The following is a 17878-nucleotide window of genomic DNA, read 5'->3' on the forward strand; positions in this document are numbered from 1 at the left end:
GTACTTGCATGAAGTGTTTTTAATATCGTTTAAATGGTGTTAGATTTCACTCGTAGGCCCAGGATGATCTAGAAATTTTTGTCTATAAATAATTGGTAGCACTGATACATACGTAGAGCGACACGGTGATCTGTGCCAATCTGTGTCACGAAAGCATTTTTATCTAACGAATATTCTTATAATTCAGGATTACTACACTCTAATTTGTAAGTATAATTACGGCCTACATTAGCAAAATTAACTAATTAAATTACTCAATTTAACACTACTCATAAATGTTTACAATATTACAATGAAAAGTAAATTTTATTTATTAAATATTTTGTAGTTTCTATACAAGTACATTAAAAAATTGTATTTGATCAATTGCTATATTTTTACTTAACTGTTATATTTTTGGTTTGAGGTCTATCAACATGTGACTTTCGATTACGTACATGAAGTAGTTTAACAAGTATTCGTATATTTCGATTTTATATAAGTGTATTTCGATAATAATTTAAATATATGTGATATTTATTGATATTAAAATCATGTCATTTTTCATAAAAACAAACTCAAAATCAATTTTGTATAATTCTACAAATATTATTTATAATAAAAAAAGACAAAGTAGACAATTTTGAACGCGTTAAGAAAATGGTTTATTATTAAATAAAATGAGAGTTTATCGATGTGTTTGTTTATGTGGTTAATCAGTATATTATTTGCAATTGAACCATTAATGAAATTAAATTAACCTATATATTCTTATAAATTGTTCACCATAACCTTAAAACTTTTTTCTTTTTTAGGAAACGCTTAAATACAAAATTCTTGATAAATAAATTTATGTTTATGCAATCCAAGGATTTGTATAGGAATTGTGAAAATAGGGTTCCTTGACTTTACAATAATTTGATACTAATACACTGGTATTAACATTAACTAATATTCCGCATTAAATAATTTTTAATTTAATTTAATCAAACACTTTAATCATATTTTTTTATACTAATTTTTGTACTAAATTTATTTTGCAATAATTAATTTTTTGTACTAACTGATAATGAAAATCATTTTAGGTTCATACACAATGGTTGCCCATACCATACTTCTGGATTTCACAGTTCCATCAAATGTGATAGCAGATGTAGAAAAACGTTCTAATCTAAAATTAGCAATTGCTAATGTTCTGAGAGAACACTTTGATGGTCTAAAACCATTAACTGAATCAAACATTGATGGAAGTCTTTTAGTACTTTATACTGGTCCTAAAGGTAGTTTGATTACTGTTCGAGGATATATGGAAGGCTTGGTCACCCTTAACATTGAGTATTATAAAAGAGATGATGAGGAAGCGCTCTTGAATTTTGAGGTATAGTCACTTATGTTAATTACCATCATTATTTTGCAATATCTAGTTACAAACTTTATAATATTTAGTTGCCTCTCATGGGTATTGAAAACAAAATCACTTTGGTATCTCTCAAATATGGGGTCATTACAAGGTACATCTTGTTACATATTATAATTTGTTTGTAAGACATCAGAATGGTCATATTAAGTATATTTTTGGAAATTAAAACTTCTATGCGCAAAGAAACATTTCTTAAAGTAATTCACGATTCTCACGTATCAACTTTTGTTGTCGAGAACTAAAGTTACAAGGTTAATATACTAAAATATCATCAATCGATGAGTACTATTATAGAAATAAGTAGAAATTTTACTATATGCAAAAGAAACATGTGTAATAAAGAGGACCTTGTAGCAGTGGCGATACCTGGAAGCGGACGTTGCGATGGCTCTGAATAGCCAACGCAGCAAGTGCCTGCCACCAGTAAGGCGAGGAACCATATATGACCTCTATCTGACACTATCAGGTAGAAACCGCTTCCCCAATTAGTTCCCATACTTAGTTTTCTATAGCACCTTATAAATGTGCGATTCGTTTCTGTTGCACTCTAAAATGCCAACAGCTTCAATTGATTATTTTTTTTCCGGTCGGCGCGTGTTATTCTCTGGTGTTTCTTTTTGGTTCTTCCGCAAAGGGATTTGAAATGACTCTTGACACATATGTAAAAAGAAGAGTGGTTATGATTGGTTTAACAAGATAGTTTCTGTTTTTTTTTTATTCGTCGGTTCGCTTGTCGCGGCCACCTTTAGTTGACCAGAGAATTGGAGACAGCGTTGCAGGCGGCAGCAGCCTGTACGCGTTCGCACATGCTTACACCAATTAAACGCGGTGGACCTTTTGAGAGATACTTTCCTACCGCCGGTGAGTTTTTTATTTATTATTCTGTTTACGGTACAAGTTGAAGTCTATGTCCGCACAATTTTTTAAATTTATCGTGCGTCGTTAACGAAAACTGCTTCCAACTCATTTTCTCGGTTACATAATTCATTCTCTTAAATTGTTAACATTCTTTTCGTTATTTTTCGCGTGATGAAAATGTCGATCTTCATTACGTTACGATTTTTCAAACCGTATATTATCCTTGATAATTCTTCACTTTAAATAAATCATCACTGTATCATGCGCTTCATCCGTTTTGTTGCAGTATTCATGCAACTGTTTATATAAATGTAAATCGTTTGTTAAATAAGCGACAAATACAAAAAGAAACATAAAGTAAATGTATTTTAGAATCACAAATGACTCTAAGAATTGCAACTTCTAATATTAATTTTTAAAGCTAGCTCATTCCATGCGAAATCGAAAACTTTTTAAAGCAATATTTCGAATTTTGCAATACATTATTCAATTTTGTTCAATACATTATAATTGTTGAATTAACAAATTGATGAAATTGAATTTTTGGCTATTTTTTAAATTTTATATTTCTTATGTAAGCATTAAAATCAATTTACTGAATAGTGGTTGTGTGACAATAACATGAAAACAAATACTGGCATGATATACAGGGTGTTCGGCCACCCCTGGGAAAAATTGTAATAGAGGATTCTAGAGGCCAAAATAAGACGAAAATGAAGAGTACCAATTTCTTGATGGAGGCTTCGTTAAATAGTTATTAACAATTGAATTAAAAAATGTCAAATCGTGCTGGAAAAATTATTTTCGGTTGCGGGGATCAATTACAATCATTTTTTATGAATAGACATACGTCCGAAATCCTATCCACTTTTGAGAAAAAAAATCGAGTAGGTGCTGAAATTTTTGGGTGGAAAAAAAGACTTTCGAATCGTCTTGGAAAAATTATTTTTAGTTGCAGGGGTCAATTGAAATCACTTTTGGTCAACAGACATACCCCCGAAATCCTACTCAGTTTCGAGAAAAAAATTCCTCACCGAAAATATAATTTCTGGCCAGAAATGTCTGCCCAAATTTTCATGCGAATCTTTAAAACGTCATAACTTCTAAACGGATTGGACGATTTTAATGTTTAAAAAAGCAAACTACGCGTATTTTGATGGAGAATATGTACAAATCGCAAAAATATTCGAAAAGTTGGTTCTTGACCCCGCAAAATGAGAAAAACCCCATAAAAATGGTCCAATTTTCAAACAGCCAGTACTCCTACAATAGTGAATATATTTCAATGAAACTTTTTTCTGAAGTAGAGCTCATGGGTACCTACAAAAAAGTATTACACAACTTTTCTGTAGGGCGTCAAATGAAATTGCTAAAAATCAAAAACGAATTTTTAAGAAAAATCGACAAGGGGGTAGGTGCCTAAATTTTTCGACGAAAAAAAAATTTTTCAAATCGTTCTAAAAAAATTATTTTCAGTTGCGGGGGTCAATTACAATAATTTTTGGTGAATAGACCTACCCCCGAAATCCTACCCAATTTCTAGAAAAAAATTCAGTGCGGGCGGAACTTTAAACGTTAATAACTTTTTAACGAAGTCTCCATCAACAAATTAGTATTCTTGATGTTCGTCTTATTTTGGCCTCTAGAATCCCCCATTAAAATTTTTCCCAGGGGTGGGCGAACGCCCTGTATAGTATACTTCAAAATATACCCATATTTAATCTTTGATTTAAACTAAACTAATTTTTATTCGGTACTTCCATATGTTTACTGTAAACACACAGAGACTTATTCTTATATATTTGTTAGTTCAGCAGTTATAATTTATTATAAAAAAGAAGACTACAATATATCTAAATTTTAACAAAATTCGAAATGTTACTCCAAAAGAAATGTCTGCTTTTGCGTGGTGTAGGCTATCTATACACGGTGTTCATTTTGAAACTTTTACATCTAAATATCTCGAAAACAACACATTGTTAAGAAATATATTAAATACAAAATTTTTTCAATTTCATATAAAAGTTGTTTTTTTCTCTGTAAAATAAAAATCTGTAACAAACAAAGTTGACCTTCAAATACCCTTGAAAACACTCAATAAATAAAAAGTAAATAGTATAGTTATATTTTCCCCTTGAAACTGGGAGAGCTTTGTATTTAAAATTTTTCCCAAAAATGTGTTGCTTTCAAGATATTTAAATGTAATATTTTCAAATTAACACTTTATGCGTATCCAAAAAATGAAGTTGTTTATTCATTCAGTCTATATGCCGCATTGAAAACATATAAAGATTGTTAGAATTAAGTAATGCGATAGATTTAGTAATATACGCACGAAACTCCCCAATCCTCAATACTTCAATTGTTATTCATTTTATTTTGGATGCAAGAAATTATTTATTATTTTACCAAATTTGCGCTTTGCATCGCATGTATCTATTCATCCATTTGCATCAAGAAGCAGGACATTCCACATAAGATCTTTCGTTCACGTCACAAATTGTAAGTGTGGAATATTCTACAAGTATTGAGTTACCTGTATGTATCATCGAATGCAGAACAATTTGCAAATAGCGTAACGATCTGGAAGAACTGAAATTGTTGATACGAATCTAACAATTAGATATTGATGTCGTAGATTAAATTAATGTATACGAATTTCAAAAGGGTCATCTTTTGCGGATTATTCTACATTCGATAATAGGTGTGATTCAACGCATTTCACTTCTTGATGCAAGCGAGTTAAATGCTTTGTTATGCGATTATTTAAATTATGCAAGTTTTTAAGATTTTTATACTATTGTCCTTTTTTTTTTTTAAGATGACAGACTGCTTGAATATGATATAGATAAATTGGTCTTTGAGGCACGCTCTCCTTATCAAAAAGTGCAAATTGTACACTCAAAGTCATTAGGGAATTTGTTGGTTCTTGATGAATTACAGAGTAAGAAATAACAAAATTTTGTTTGTAAATCAGATTGAAAGGCATTTAAAATTAGAAAATGTCTAATGCTAGGCTGTTCAATTTTTAGATATATCTGAAGCAGACCTTATATATACAGAAACTCTGATGCAACGTGGAAAGGAAAGTTATACAGGAAAGGAAATAGTTATTTTAGGAGGAGGAGATGGTGGATTACTGTGGGAATTGCTTAAGGAAAAACCAAAATTCATTACAATGTTGGAAGTATGTTAAACTAAATTTACACAAGAATAAATTATGCTCTTATAATATCAAAATTGTGTATTGTATTTTACTAGAAAATAATTTTTCTATTTTCAGATTGATGATATTGTTATAAAAGCCTGTAGTCAACATATGAGGAGCATATGTGGAGATTGTCTGGATAAAAGAAAGGGAGAAAACTATGAGGTAAGTTTTAAAAGCCAAATAATATTAATTTTACGAACTAAAAATAAATATAACAATTATGTTTAATGAAAAATTCGAAATTTATAGATTATTGTTGGAGATTGTGCAAAAACTTTAGCACATATGATAGAGGAAGGTCGACAATTTGACTACGTCTTCGGTGATCTTACAGATATACCGATTAGCACTACTCCACATGGTGATGCATGGGATTTTATTCGACTCATCCTAAATTCTTCAATGAAAGTTTTAAAACCAACTGGAAAGTATATGACTCATGTACGTACATTTGGAATAGATCTTTTTTTATTAATGCATTATTAAGATTAATGACTCTGTATTTTTAATTACTTACTGTTTATGTAGTAAATCGATTATATAAAAAAGAAAAAATGTTAAGCAACTATAAACAATTTCAATTTTTATATTGTTATCAATTTCATATTATTACTTGAGAATTATTTAAAAAAATAATTTTTGTTTTATGTTACAGGGCAATGGAGCATCTTGTCCTGAATCGCTACAAATGTACGAGCAGGTTCTTTCACAACTCTGTCTACCAGTAACTTTTACTAAAAATAGTGCTTTTATACCCTCTTTCTTCGAGGATTGGGTCTTCTATCAAGTATCGTTAAAATGATGGATTAAATGTATAACCTTGAGGTTCCAGGGAAGGCATGCTCACAACCTATTTCCTTCCTTATGACCCATATTCAATCCTAGTCGCTGATGTTTTGCTAACATTTTTTAAAACATAGAGTACAAATATATCTCAGGTTCAAATTGCCTTTATTTATTTATGTTTACTAAATAAGTTGTACTTCGTACTATAACGATTATGTACATAAAAATGGAAATATTACAAGAAGTATATAATATATCAGGCAATAAGGGGTTAAGGATTACGTATAGAACTAACCGATTAACATCCAATTAAAACGTTAATTTTACTGTCTTTGTCGCTTACTTGAATTCTGTGAAAAATTTATAGCTTCTTTTTATTTAAAAAAAAAATTTTATTTTTTTTTATTTTTTATTTTGTAAAAAACATTTAAGAATAGTTAGAAAAAGGAGTAGAAAATTAAAAAGCTTTCAATTGTTGATAAGCAGAGGAGTTTAAAATATAACTACACACATTGATCATAACTTGATTATTGTTTAAATAGTATTAACTAATTAAAAGATACCATAGTCTCGTTAACATTACGATATAATTAACATGTTTAAAATTGTTTTAATATCACTGTTTGTGCACATTAACACTAGTAAAATAACACTAAATTACTATTTTGCTTCACTGGTATTAAAATCACTAGTAATAAGTAATAAATTGTTTTTTGAAAATCCTTATAATTAATAGCTTCCCAATACTGACAGCACTACAAATTTGCTTGTAACTGATAGTAATATTACCCCTTAATTACTAACATGAACATTTCGTAATTAATTAGTGTTAGTTTAACATATAAATAAATACATGGAAATAAATACATATCAAATACATGGAAAAGGTAAACATGAATATGAACTATGCAATTGTGATGAAGGTTTGATCCCAGGAAGAAATATCTTTTTATCTCTGGAAGAACGAAGAAAGAATAAATTATAAAAAATTGTATGGTGGGTTGATTGGTCACTCAACTAAATATCTATTTTAAGTTTCTAATTGGAGGTTTGTATACACATGTCGCTGATATTTCAGGCAACTTTTCTACTTCATGAATGGTAGGTTCTATTTCTGTTTCCAGAACAATTTGGTCTAACCACTGCTGAACTTGCTCTGGAAGTTCATAAGAATTATGTTGTTCTTCCATAATGTTTCTTCCAGAATTTCTGTAATGTTTTCTATCTCCTTGTTCATCTATATTGATACTTTGATGATTAAAGTCAGTTTTTTGAAATTCTGAGTTTGAATTTGAAGACTGATCGAGCATTTCTTCAGAATCTTTTTCTAGAAAATCAGTAATATTACTTGATTTTTCCATTAAATTTATTACACTGAAAGTTTTTAATTCGCTAGAAACAATTTCCATTTTTTTGTTTTCTGCTGTAGAGGAAAATTCCATCTTTGTATTAGAAGAAATAATTTCTGAATTTTTTATGGACTTATCAAAACTGACATGATCTTTATTAATGTCTTGGTATTCCACAATTTTATATGGATCTAAATTAGTTATAGCTGTTGAATTAGAACCTGTCAGCTCTATTCTTCCAAATTGTTTGATTTGTTCTTCAAGAATATTTCTTTCGTCCAGTATTGTTATAGACGGTAGAAGGATTTCTTGGCTAGATAATGCCAAAGATATTTGTTGTCTGTAAATTGCTTCCGATTGTCGCAAAAGTTGTTTTTCTCTAGCATACAATGTTTGTGCTAGGCGAGCAAATGATACTTTAATTTCTCTTTGAACCTTTAATTAATGACATATGATAATAAACTATTGAAAAAGACGATTTAAAAAAAGAGTAATTCAAGTATAAACAATTTTTGTGAAAATAGTTCAATGAACTTAACCTTAAAATTCTTATTTTATAAACTCAGATTGATTAAACAAGAAAACAATAATAGTACATTAAAAGTACCTGAAAAAACTGTTTCTCCAAAAAAGTCTTCTTATCAGCTACTATTTTTATCCTGTCAAGATTGTTATCGTTCTCGGTATCATCTTCATTTTTTTCTATCATGTTACTTATTACGTGCACCCAGTGAAATAATTCGTTTTGTCACAAATATTTATTAATCACACAACGCGAAAATCAATATTATTGAAATTTTAGTTATTCTTCAAAGCACATGAAACTGTCAATTCAATGCAAGACCGAAACCTAATCACAAACTGCTTAGTTCCTAAATATTTTGCACCCGTTAAATAAACTGCACTGCCATCTTGATGTTTCAGAAATTTTGAATTTTTTTCCCAATTGACATAAAATATCAACTGTTACAAAACGATAATTGCTGTATATCGTACAAAATATTTTAAAACATTTTCACAAAAAATTTATAGAAAAAGTGTAGTACAAACCATTCGAAGAAAACTCAAAAGCATAACTGTGCATCCGATTGTAAGTATATTGTATGCCTTCACTACATATATTAAATTTATCACGTGGCTTTTACGTGTACCTATGCAGATGTAAATGCACCAACAGAAGGTATAAAAGTAATTATATGTCACACTGAAACTTGAAATAATTATCAGCAATCATCTTTATTTACCAAAAGAGAATTTTGTTGTACAGATCCTTTCCTCTTATTTGTTCTTTATTTCTCTTGCATTTCCTACAAGTAAAATGCGCGTAATATATGTAACTACAATAGACACTAGTAAAATAATTAATTATAATTTTCAATTAAATATACAGTGGATTTTATCAAAAAAACGTTCCAAATATTTATCTCGTCCGAGTCTAATGCACGTAGATAACGATTTTCTTATCAATAATATAACGAATACATTACCGCATTGCTCCTATTCAAATCTACAATTTTTATTAAGAATAAAATTTGCATGTACAGCTTCCGTAAAATCGCATATAAGTCGTGATATTTTTTTGATCATAAAAAATATTAAGACTTATTTATCGATTGAACAGCAAAACGTAATAACTACGGCAGCGTAGATATGTGTATTTTATAATTAAATTCAAGATGTGCAGTTATTTTCATTTACCGTACATGCCCGATAACGCTAAAATAAGTTAGCTAAATTTGTGATTAGGCTTACGCAAATAGTTTTGGCAATTTCGAACGTTCGCGAACTACTGCGGATTCTCTATCTTTACAATTCAATTTTTGAGCATGTAAAATCGCATCGATCCATAATTTAAGCGTATAACAGTTTTTGCGAACTATTCGCGTATACCGAAAATTTCTCGTATTTATAATAATATTAATATTAATTAATCTAAATACACTTAAGCCAACATACTAAACACAATTTCTGAACACTTTAGTCGTCTCGTAATTTTAAATGAAAGCTTCCTCATTCTTTGGATAAAAGTCTAACAATTGCTACGTTCACAATACAAAAACAAAAACAAAAACAAAAAGAACGAAAAACTGTTGTTTAAATAATTCAAATTTTGCTCGCAAAAAGGAACACGATAAAAGTTCTTTCCGAATCGACGAAAGAACAATATTTCTACGAAAAGTTACACGAAAGTGATAACATAAAAATGACGTTGTTACAGTTAGTCAGTTAAATTAATGATAGTCAGGAAGTAGGAAGAACTAGGAAGATAAATTCCTTTCGGAATTGAAATAAATCCGTGGCAGTTAAAGCGGTGTTAGCTCGAGCGATGGCTGGCCCATTTTCATTCGTAGGCTCGCTACATCATCTTCTATTCGTACTAACAGCTTGTATTTCTACAAAAAAAAAAAAATAATGAAAACGAGATTGAAAAACCATTTTGTCATCGACTTGGAAATTTATCAAAGTAAAATGTTAGATGTTCGCGATTTACCGTTGAGCTGTCCCCTGGCGTTGTCATCCAGGCATACAGCATATAACCAGGTATACAGAGCATCGACGACAAGGCTGTCATCCAGCCAAGCACATGCGACCACCATGGATATTCATAATCTAAATATTTTACAGGTGTCCATTGTACCAGATTGAAAATGAAGACGCCCTGTCATCGGAGATCACAATCAAATTAATGATATTAACGTAAACACAAACACGGGCAGAAACAGAAGTTTATCGTCTCGAACGCATCTTGCATTATGTATCATTCTTTCATGAGAAAAAGACACAGCGTGTTTACAATCCCCACTCCTGTTGCAGTCTGCTGACTCACAGATATTGGTCGAAAACGGTGACGAAGATCGGTGACAGCCAATCAGCGTATTGCAGCAAGAGTGGAGATGTAAACACGCTGTGTCTCCTCGTGGAAGGACGATACATGCGAACTTGATTAATTTTGATCAATTTTATGCTATCTTTTCAACTTATTTAAAAAAAAAATTATACTATCAACTTACAACACAAATCATTGGGGTAGTAATTGTCCAACAAAGTTTCCACCACATGAGGGGGTAGTAGCCTATCATGTCTCTGATAGCGTCGTAAAATCGGTTAACACCAAAGGCCCAGCTTATTGATATACACTCGAAGAAAATTAAGAAAAGAAGACAGAATCCAGAAACGGCGTACGAATCGAGAATCTGGAAGACGTACATGCCACCCTGGGAGATGCATGATAATCCGATAATGTACGATAGCACGCAAACGATCGCAATGAAGATCTCCTTGCGCCGACGAAGCAGCTGCGGCCATTCGTCCACCTTAATTTGAAATCATTTGTTCGGTTTTACTTTTCGTCAAAAGTAAATTTCTCGTACATTATAAGGATTATACAGGGTATTCGGCAACCTTTCGAAAAAAATTTCTAAAGGCCAAAATAAGACGAAAATCAAGAATACTAATATGTTAATTGAAACTTCGTTAAAAAGTTATTAACGTTTATAGTTCCGCCTGTAGAATGGCAATCTGCGAACAGCTGCGTGCACGCGATAGTGGTTCTCGCTCACAAAACTATAATGCTGTCGATACGTCGGTAAGTAGAGTTTCTCATGGTAAATGAGAACCACTATTATGCAGGCGCAGCTGTTTGCAGATCGCCGTTCTACAGGCAGAACTTTAAACGTTAATAACTTTTTAACGAAGGCCCAATTAACAAATTAGTATTCTTGATTTTCGTCTTATTTTGGCCTTTAGAAATTTTTTTCGAAAGGTTGCCGAACACCCTGTATGTAGTAGCTATTGATACGAGAATTAATAAATATATTACCATCGCAGTAATAAACCCTTCCATGGTGCAAAACTGAGAATCTAGACCTATGAGAAGAAGCATGAAGAAAAACAGACATGACCAAAGAGGCGCTCCAGGAAGTTGAAGAACAGCCGATGGATAAGCCAAGAAAGCCAATCCTGGACCGGACGCGGCAACTTCTGCGACAGGCTTCTGTTGCTCGTGGGCCATGAAGCCAACTACAGAGAATATTACAAAACCAGCGAACATGCTCGTCGACGAGTTCACCGAACACACGATCAAAGCGTCTTTGTAGACATTGTTTGTGAACTTGTTGTAACTACCGAGAGCAACCAGCGTGCCTAAACCCAATCCGTACGAGAAGAAAATTTGTGTGACCGCATCTATCCACACCTGAAAAGTCCAGTAAGTTTTTTGCTAAGAAGTAAACGATAGTTTAAGTCGTGAATTATAGCACATTTACCTCTGACTCTTTCAGTTTAGATAGATTCGGACTGATGTAAAATCGAATGCCTTCCATGGCACCAGGTAAAGTGATTCCACGAATCAAAAGAATTGTGAGCAGAACGTAAGGGAAAAGAGAGGTAAAATAAACGACCTTGCCAGTCCACTTTACACCCTTCCAAATGCAGAAGTAACAAAGAATCCAGACCAAAAGAAGAGTACCAGCTAATTCCCAGCGAATGTTTCCCACGTACTCCACGCCCTCGCTGATCTGGAGCGCTCGTCGTCTGGAAAAAAAGAAACAAGTTTCCCAGAATTTTCGTATTTAAGAAGATCAGACTGTTTCTTGCTTTGTCGTCAAACCTGATCGAACTTACTCCCAAAATTCTTTAACCGGGTCGGTGAGTTCCGAGACTGTCATGTTGACATTATTGACGGTACACATTTTAACGCTATCAAGAATACTTTGATGCATAGTAATTTTGTGCCAACATATCAATGAATTTCTGTCGTAGGGGTTCACGCAGTTCTTCGTGTTCCAATAGTTATTACAGCTTCCCCAAGGTAATTCTAATTAAATGAAAAATAAAAACAAATACGTTTACTTGATTCTGTTAATATTTAATGAAACGCGTTAAACGTGCCTTTGCTTTTTAATCGAATGTAAGTTATAATAAAACGAACCGCTGCGCATAGACATGAAGAAGTAGAAGATAGCCCAGGCAAGGATCACGATATAGTAGACGTTCATCCAACAGGACATGACAGCTGCAGCGTATCCAATACCCTTAAAGAGAGGCGCTATTTTGAAGACACCGAGGCCGCCCACGGTGAGCATTTGGCCGAGGGCAAGTTCCATGAAGAACATCGGAATTCCAGCGAGCACCAACGTCAAGAAGTATGGGATTAAAAATGCGCCACCGCCATTTTTGTAACAGAGGTATGGAAATCGCCAGACGTTTCCTAAACCAATCGCCAGGCCAACCTATCGAGGGAATTTAGTTCGTAACGTTCATATCGCGTAAAGAGAATTCTAAAAGAGAGATTAGAAAATTTGAAAAATTACCACACTCAAAATGAAGTCTAGTTTCGTGCTCCATGTACCTCGTTCTGGAAGTGGCTTCGTTTTGCTAGACGAGGCCGTCAGATTCAAAGCAGTTTTGTCGGGATTTTCAGACTCCGCGAGCTCAGGTTCCCTCGATGCTTCCGTCATTTTGATAATTCTCTATCGCCTATCTGTAAAAAGATTCTCCCGCTTCTGCTTGCCCCTCGGCTCCTTTCTCGCGTGTTCCTCCACACCTCGCGGAACTACCGCGGAGACATAACAGTATTTCTGTCGACAATAATACGCGTCACAATTCGTGTTCCTCGGATCCATTCGAACGATGCTTAAAAACGTGAAGTCGAACTTTTATCGAGCCTCGTATAAGGAACATTACGGACCCTTTCGTTTGTGATTTTCTCAAGGTTCTCTCGAAAGATGCAATTTTCCGCAAATGATTCGACCGGCTTTTGTTTTCGGAACCGGACGCGTTTCGCATTTCGTCGCGCGGAAAATTTGCGGAAGATAATTAGCCTTAAAAATTCAAGAACACCAGATAATTTGAAACCTGGCGAATCAAGGATTCCACGAAAGCAAGATTCTTATGATTCGGATCGTTTCAAGTTAAACTTGGAAAAACGCATTTTAATCGTCTAACAAATTACATGTGCCTGATTTAAAAGTTTTTTAAAAAGGCTTTTTAAAAACTGAATAATATTTAAAAATGTAAATGAAACATTTATTGATATACAAATATCGCGTCTTTAGACGTTCGAGGGTATTCAACGTTTACAGATGCAAATAGCAAACGTAACGATACTCGAAAATTCGTTGTTTTCATTGCAATACCAAATGTAAACTAACTAAAAGATTGCATGATATGTTACGCACCAATTTCGATAAAATCATCGATTCTACTTTAGGACAGGGCAAACGATCAATTTCTATAGTTTTTTTTGCAAAAGTGAAAGTAACGTTTTGTTTCAATGATATAAGATTCTTTCTCTTTGCAATTGATTTAAAAGTAATTTCTTTAAAAGCTCTTTGTACTGTATATTTGCTGCACCGTATAGGTACATAATTTTCTAATAATATTGCTGCCATTGTTTCTGTCTTTGCTTCTTCTGTAACAAGAAAATGTACGTAATTTCCTCTTACTTTGTTTTGTCACTATTTTTGATCGCTCTATAGGGGGCTCGCGAATATCATCGAAACATTTCCTACTTATTTTTATCGCACTTAATCGCGGCACTGCATAATTTTCAAAATCCTTTTTTTAACAAGAAAATTATTATCCTTCGAATACAATATGTAATAAATTGCACAGTGACGAATGCTCTAATTTGAATATATTCTTTACAACGCCTTCAGGACGAATGAATATGTGGCACTAGAGGTGATGCAAAATTCTATTACCGGCAAATTAAATAGGATATAATAAAATTATTAAATATTTATTAACGTACAACAAATGTAGATTAATACAAATAATAAGTCTTTCAAAAATCCTATCTGTTTCGAAACTCTTTTATTGATTCAATTATGTTTGTTGTTATATATCTACCGACGAAAGTGAATCGAAATCGGCGCGCAACGTCTCATGTTATTTCTTTGCTAGGGCCGACATCGGAAGACATCGCAATATCGACACTGTGTCGAGATCAATAAGAAAGAATTAAGGCACAAAAGTAGCATCGATGCGACACGGTTAAATACGAATGTCCGGCTGGGGAACCCTGTAATGAATATCCCGAGCCTGTGCGCGTCCCCCCAGAGCCAATACTTCCCCGGCCCCTTCGCGGCCGATCTATTTGCTCGGCTCCCTCTTCCTCTTCCACGCTCATAAAAAACAGCTATATTCTAATTAACCGAGAATGCGTTGTTCCGCGTAACCGACACATCGCACTGTGATCTTGAATTTTTTGGCTAACATTAATTGGGCCCTGTTTGCCGAATCCGCGACCGAACCCCCTTAATGAGATCTTTCCTCCGTACCGACAGCGTCGATTTCTCGGTCAATAACGACGGTCGAATCGACGAAGTCCGGTTATCGACCGCGTTTCCTCTTACTTTCCGATCGTAAGTCAACGTCGCATACAAACCTACTTGTAACCGATCTTCGATCTCCGCGACACTGTCTTCGGGGCGTTCAGGAGTTGTGGTTCCCGCGAGCAGCGCGGCACCTCTTCCTCGCAAGTTTCCCCGGTGGTTCGTGGAAAGGAAAGGAAGGAATGTCTTGTCGCACGAGAGAAACGCCGATTTCCGAACTTTTTTCAAATATCGTGTATCGCGTACGCACTGCACTGCCGCACTCTTGATCCTTCACGCAACGGATCGGTCACGTTGAGCGGCCGGCATTTCCGGGTCGATAGGAATCCTCGAAGCGAAAGGGTGCGAACGTATACACTCTGCCTCGCAGAATCTCGATTGGGCAAAGCGGCGTCGCGATCAAGGGCTGATGGGTTCTCTCGTTCCTGGTGGACGCAAACGACCTACATTACCGACGAAGAGATTATCGCAACTGTTCCTTGATCTCTCTGAGCGTTTCGTTTGCCTTTATACTCTTTTTTTCAGTTAACTTTCTGCTTCGAGGCCTGTCTCGAGAGACGGTGCGAATGCTCGGCCGGCCCGCTCAGAACTGGAATCGGGAGTTCGCTTTCGACGGCGAACTAGCTGAAATATCGGAGGTACGAAATCAGGGGATCCCCCTTTTCCTTTTTTTCCCCCGGTCCACCCTTGTCGTTTACATCGGTGTCACGCGTTTATTCCGCGCGCGTTCACTCGTGCCTGCTCGCGCGCAGAGAGCAAGAGGGGACGAGGAAAACAAGGAGAAAGAGGGTCACCAAGATCGCAACAGTATATCATCATCAAGTTTGACGGCTATCTGGACGAAGCTGTGCTCTTTATTGTCACCGTTCCGATACATGTGCGCGCATGTATACAGGCCTGGAAGTTGTTTCGGTGCCTTTTCTTTCAAAAAGTTTACCATTTATTCGAAAGAGAAGCATACATCTTTTATCCTTGGTGATAATCACCATTACTTTCGATGACTTTGTTTCGTCTTTCGGACAATCGTCGAATCCCTTAATGAAAGAAAGCTGGTGGTCCCGATGCTTTTTGACACCGCTTCCAACAATTTAAAGCGCGTATCTTCCAAATGCTGTTGCAGCGATCCGAGCAGGTGATTGTCGTAGGGAACCAGACGCGGTGAATACGCCGCATGCGTATCCAGCTTTGAACCAGCCCTAATTTTTCAAACAAAGAGAAATTATTTTTGTTGGGATACTCCAAATTAAAAAGAAATTTTTGTTGAGTTTGAACAGAATTTTTACTCGATAATTGCTCGCATTCTTCGTCCTCGACCCTTTCTGATTGCTCAGGACGTTCTCAATATTGCACTCTCCCAATTAGGGAGATCAAAATTGCTGCTTCGGAACTTCTGATACCATTTTTTATAGGTCTTATATATTACTAAATCTTTATCTTTACCTAAAGTAGAATGGATCATTTTAAATGCGTTTTTCTTTGGTTCAAAAGCAAATAGCACACAGTCTAATGTGAGCTTTATCAGACGCAATGTTGTTTACTAATGTTTCACGATGATATAACTTTTGTTTCAACAAACTGTGAATGTTGGCACCTTAGTAATTAGACACGCTTCGTAAATAGTCGCGTCTTTGACGATAAACCACTTGTTAAAATTTTGTGAGTAATCTATGTTATTCTTGTTTGACGTAATTAATTATTTTCGGAGATACGATCGTTATAACTGTTAAAATTAACCTGAATCTGATATACTGACTGAATTGAACATAATCACATCACAAAATGACAATAAGATATTTGTATTTAAACTAGAGCTATAAATGATATAATACGAAGGCACCAAATTAAATTCTAGTACTAATATTTTCCTGTGTATAGCTAGTCGAGATCGTTAAAGCCCGGAAAGAACTTCGGGTTGCCCTTTATAAATGCAATGCTCCGTTTCAGGTCAGTTACGGAAGTACGTTCATTTTTTAAATACGACGAAATTATGGGAATACGCGATAAAAACAGAAAATTTAAGAAATCTTATACGATCTCTCATGCAACAAGTGTTTCCGTTATTCGCAAACCGCCAATTAATAATACTGATTCGAACAAGATTCCAAACATTTGTTACCTAATATAAATCGCATAATAACAATCGGTTTTCTTTCATTATCGGCTCTGTTACTGAAACTTTCTACTCGTGTGCGAAATTTCTGTACTTTCCGACGAAATGGAAGAGTCTGATAAAGTAGGTGAGCAAGACTAGGAAGCTAGTATATCCGGAGGGTTCACGTGACACCGATCTATCGCTACATCCGTTCTGGGTACACTCTGTAATATAGATCATCAGGATGATCGACATTAACTCACACAAATCCCGAAGCATCTACTACAGATAGAAACTAGTCACCGATCGATCTATGCGTTCAAACTGATGTGTTTAAAGGTACAGGAATTTTCGTGGCATGCCTCATGATCTATTTTGTATCGAATGAAAAAAGTGTTTAAATGCTTTATTTGCCTACGAATTTTACAAACCTAACCAAGATTTTTAAAAAGCATCGGACTTGTTTGCGATCGAACCGTAAAATTTGTCAAATGTTTTCGTAAAACAGGAAACTTTCGGTGCGGCTAATTTCTGTATCTTGCGCGCGCGCGCACACACATGGTTTGATTGCTCGTTAACGGCCAGCACGGCATAGGGGAGCATCCCCAATGACCAGAGGATGTGCGGGAAGTGGCGCGGGAACCACGTTAAGAATCGCTTTGCGGGTCAAATCTTTTTTTACGAATCGAACCACCCTTTGATTTTCGTAAAGCATTTTAACGAATTCGCCTCGAGAGAGAATCGCTCGAAGAATACTGGAATTAAAAGTATTTGAAATTTAGTAATCTGTTTAGATTAATAATCTCGATTGCAAAAGTAATGCGTGTAAAACAAAACAAACAGTTG

At 34.5% G+C, this 17878-nt stretch overlaps 4 protein-coding genes across 9 annotated transcripts in view; 2 read left to right on the plus strand and 2 right to left on the minus strand.

The window, feature by feature from the left end:
• Positions 1-17878, plus strand: part of Fancd2 — an 83502-nt gene that overhangs the window by 59005 nt on the left and 6619 nt on the right. The window lies entirely within an intron of this gene.
• Positions 102-6292, plus strand: Sms (spermine synthase). 6 transcript variants are annotated; one of them, XM_076783936.1, is made up of 9 exons: positions 102-206; positions 795-914; positions 1065-1357; positions 1754-1865; positions 5079-5201; positions 5290-5444; positions 5541-5630; positions 5718-5909; positions 6124-6292. In XM_076783936.1, the coding sequence occupies exons 3-9, from the start codon at positions 1076-1078 to the stop codon at positions 6268-6270; spliced, it is 1101 nt and encodes a 366-aa protein (XP_076640051.1). In that variant the 5' UTR covers positions 102-206; positions 795-914; positions 1065-1075; the 3' UTR covers positions 6271-6292. The 6 variants fall into 6 exon arrangements, with proteins under 6 accessions (XP_076640051.1, XP_076640132.1, XP_076639875.1 ...); XM_076784017.1 differs by having other exon boundaries at positions 1757-1865; XM_076783760.1 differs by lacking the exon at positions 1754-1865 and adding an exon at positions 2149-2260.
• On the minus strand, positions 7285-8657 carry LOC143352055 (uncharacterized). The gene is given in 3 exon segments (XM_076784306.1): positions 7285-7321; positions 7323-8038; positions 8211-8657. Coding segments are annotated over 3 exon segments (855 nt in total). The 5' UTR covers positions 8313-8657.
• Gat-a (GABA neurotransmitter transporter-1A) lies at positions 8761-13062 on the minus strand. Its single transcript, XM_076783620.1, has 8 exons — positions 12916-13062; positions 12534-12834; positions 12227-12419; positions 11869-12136; positions 11424-11798; positions 10615-10917; positions 10095-10262; positions 8761-9996 (listed from the first exon to the last, which is right to left on the minus strand). The coding sequence occupies exons 1-8, from the start codon at positions 13060-13062 to the stop codon at positions 9907-9909; spliced, it is 1845 nt and encodes a 614-aa protein (XP_076639735.1). The 3' UTR covers positions 8761-9906.

The sequence above is a fragment of the Colletes latitarsis genome, chromosome 1 (assembly GCF_051014445.1).
Source record: "Colletes latitarsis isolate SP2378_abdomen chromosome 1, iyColLati1, whole genome shotgun sequence".
Classification (NCBI taxonomy): Eukaryota; Metazoa; Arthropoda; class Insecta; order Hymenoptera; family Colletidae; genus Colletes; species Colletes latitarsis.

Bases quoted from the DNA above. Each gene is read 5' to 3' on its own strand.
- Sms (XM_076783936.1), top strand. From the start codon at position 1,076: ATGGTTGCCCATACCATACTTCTGGATTTCACAGTTCCATCAAATGTG. The intron at 5,202-5,289 runs GTAAGAAATAAC...TTCAATTTTTAG, and splicing joins GGTTCTTGATGAATTACAGA to ATATATCTGAAGCAGACCTT. The intron at 5,445-5,540 runs GTATGTTAAACT...TTCTATTTTCAG, and splicing joins AATTCATTACAATGTTGGAA to ATTGATGATATTGTTATAAA.
- Gat-a (XM_076783620.1), bottom strand. From the start codon at position 13,062: ATGACGGAAGCATCGAGGGAACCTGAGCTCGCGGAGTCTGAAAATCCC. The intron at 12,835-12,915 runs GTAATTTTTCAA...TTCCCTCGATAG, and splicing joins TAGACTTCATTTTGAGTGTG to GTTGGCCTGGCGATTGGTTT. The intron at 10,918-11,423 runs GTAATATATTTA...TTTCAAATTAAG, and splicing joins AAGGGTTTATTACTGCGATG to GTGGACGAATGGCCGCAGCT.